Raw genomic sequence first — 2,161 nt, 5'->3', positions numbered from 1 at the left:
TCGTGAATGATTATTTTGTTACTTAGCTCCATTACTTCTTATCTCGGCCTCTGAAGTTTATTTTTTTTATCTCTTATCTATTTATCTTGTATTTAACTGTTTATCTGTGAATTACAAGTAAATTATACCACAAACTTAAATGCACAGGTGCAGTAAACCGACCCTTAACTTATAAGTAGATTAGAACACAGATTTCATTGTACAAGTATGTAATCAGTTAATTTGTAAATCAAGAGTAAAGATGTAATATCACATGTAATGGTGTAGTTAATTGACCTTTAAATTTTCAACAAACAGATTACAATGCAAACTTAAATGAAGACAAATGTACTGGTAATCGGTTTGGTTGTAAATTAAGAATGAACTACAATGTAAATTCAAATGCATAGGTGAAATGAATTATACATAAATTACAGATACGTTTGGATACAAACTTAAGTGTTCAAGTAATCAGTTCGTATGTTAATTAATTGAAGGATAAATTGTGTTATTTACTCAGATGTACGGGTGAAGTAAATTAATCTGTATACTGGAAATATTTTTCAACACAATCTGAAATACTCAGGTGAAGTTAGTTAACCTTCAAATTACAGATGCATTTGAATAGAAACTCAAGTGCTCAGGTGTACAACCTTCAAATTACAGATGCATTTGAATAGAAACTCAAGTGCTCAGGTGTACTTAATTAACCTGTGGGGACTACAAATGACTTACACCACAAGCTTTAGCCAATGAACGGTTCGTATGCCGCCTTTCTCACCGCTACAACACATGCATTTTTTTCTTTACTTTTCTGGGGCAGGAATGTTTCTTTAATGAGGCGTTGAATCCCCACTCAGGTCTTTTATTCCCTCTCCACAGGTAAGAAGTGATGGTGGCGGTGGTGGCGGTGATGGTGGCGCCGCAGGGAGAGAATGTTTGTGGTCGTGATGATGGTGAGTGTTGCTGTTTTTTTCCTCTCTCTCCGTCACCTTTTTTTTCTTCCCCGTGCATCATTAGGCCGTGCTGTGCTGGGGGCGATGCAGCCTCTCTTGGTGTCTCTATTATAGTTTACTTTTCCTGGTCTACCTTCCATCAGGAGAAAGGGAATCTTAATCTTAGGTCGCCTCCTGAACTCGCTGATTTGGTTCTTCATGTGAGGGAAGCTGGCCAAGGACTCTAGTGGTGAAAATAGCATAAAATTAGAACATAATAACAATGATTGTGCCATCAGGTATAAAGAAATAATGATAACAATAAGCCAACTGGGAAATGTGAATAGATAAACTCATTAGTAGTTGTAAAAAAATAATGATAATAATCTCGTTAAATGTGGGAAAAGTACTAATAATAGTAAATTTGCCAGCAGATATGATAAGATAATGATAACAATAAACCCGCAAACAAATACGAAAAAAAATAATAATAGCATTAAACCTCTAAACATAGGTACTTTTAAATTTTTGCAGTTGTTTCTCTTCTGGTAATTTTAAGTATGGATGCGTCCAGGTCTGCAGGTATAGAAGGCATTCCAAGACACTCTCCAGGTAATTTTGGACTTAGCTTTCGACCTTTTTTCTATAAGGACTGGCACGTCTACTGTTTTTTTTTCTACATCTTTTACTGCCCTTGTTCAGATCCCTCCTTATATAAAACATACCTATAGGGAGGCTTCCTTATTATATCTTTAGGTGTGAGGGAAGTGAGAGGAAAGGGAATTCAATCCAATCATTCCCTTGACTGATGTGGCTTCTCATCTTGAAGGAATCGTCTCTTGCAAGTTTAGAATAGACTGGGAAAGACACAAAGAGGAGCGATTGAGTAGTTGAATATATAACGTTTCAGTGCCTCCAGTTTATTTGCACAGAGTGATTGTTTAAGACTGAGTATGATTTGGAAAGGCTCAAAAACGGGTAATCGAGTACTTAAATATATAAGCTTTCAGTACCTCCTGTCTTATTATTTCCTCAGTATAATACTCCAGAATTACTCAAATAGAACAAGTAGTGTCGTGTTTTCATTAACAGTCTGAGAGTTAAGTGAATGTAAAGCAATTTAGCGAGGGAAGAATTAAGAGCGAGCCTTAAGGGAGATGATTCTGAGCTTTACTACGTATTGCGCGGTCACTTTTATTGCTGTTTGGAATGAATGATAGCAAGCAAAACCACTTCTCGATTCGCAG

At 36.3% G+C, this 2,161-nt stretch overlaps 1 protein-coding gene across 4 annotated transcripts in view; it reads left to right on the top strand.

Moving 5' to 3' along the window:
- Window positions 1-877: 877 nt before the first annotated feature.
- Window positions 878-2,161, top strand: part of LOC135112742 (myosin light chain kinase, smooth muscle-like) — a 93,136-nt gene continuing 91,852 nt past the window's right edge. For 3 of the 4 annotated variants that reach the window (XM_064027517.1, XM_064027518.1, XM_064027515.1), the window contains exon 1: window positions 878-935. In XM_064027517.1, the coding sequence (XP_063883587.1) occupies window positions 893-935 (43 nt within the window). In that variant the 5' untranslated portion in view covers window positions 878-892. The remainder of the gene's footprint in view (window positions 936-2,161) is intronic. The other variant, XM_064027516.1, reaches the window with a different exon arrangement.

The sequence above is a fragment of the Scylla paramamosain genome, chromosome 24 (assembly GCF_035594125.1).
Source record: "Scylla paramamosain isolate STU-SP2022 chromosome 24, ASM3559412v1, whole genome shotgun sequence".
Classification (NCBI taxonomy): domain Eukaryota; kingdom Metazoa; phylum Arthropoda; class Malacostraca; order Decapoda; family Portunidae; genus Scylla; species Scylla paramamosain.
Note: the sequence above shows the minus strand (reverse complement) of the source record. Positions and strands in the feature narration are given on the sequence as shown.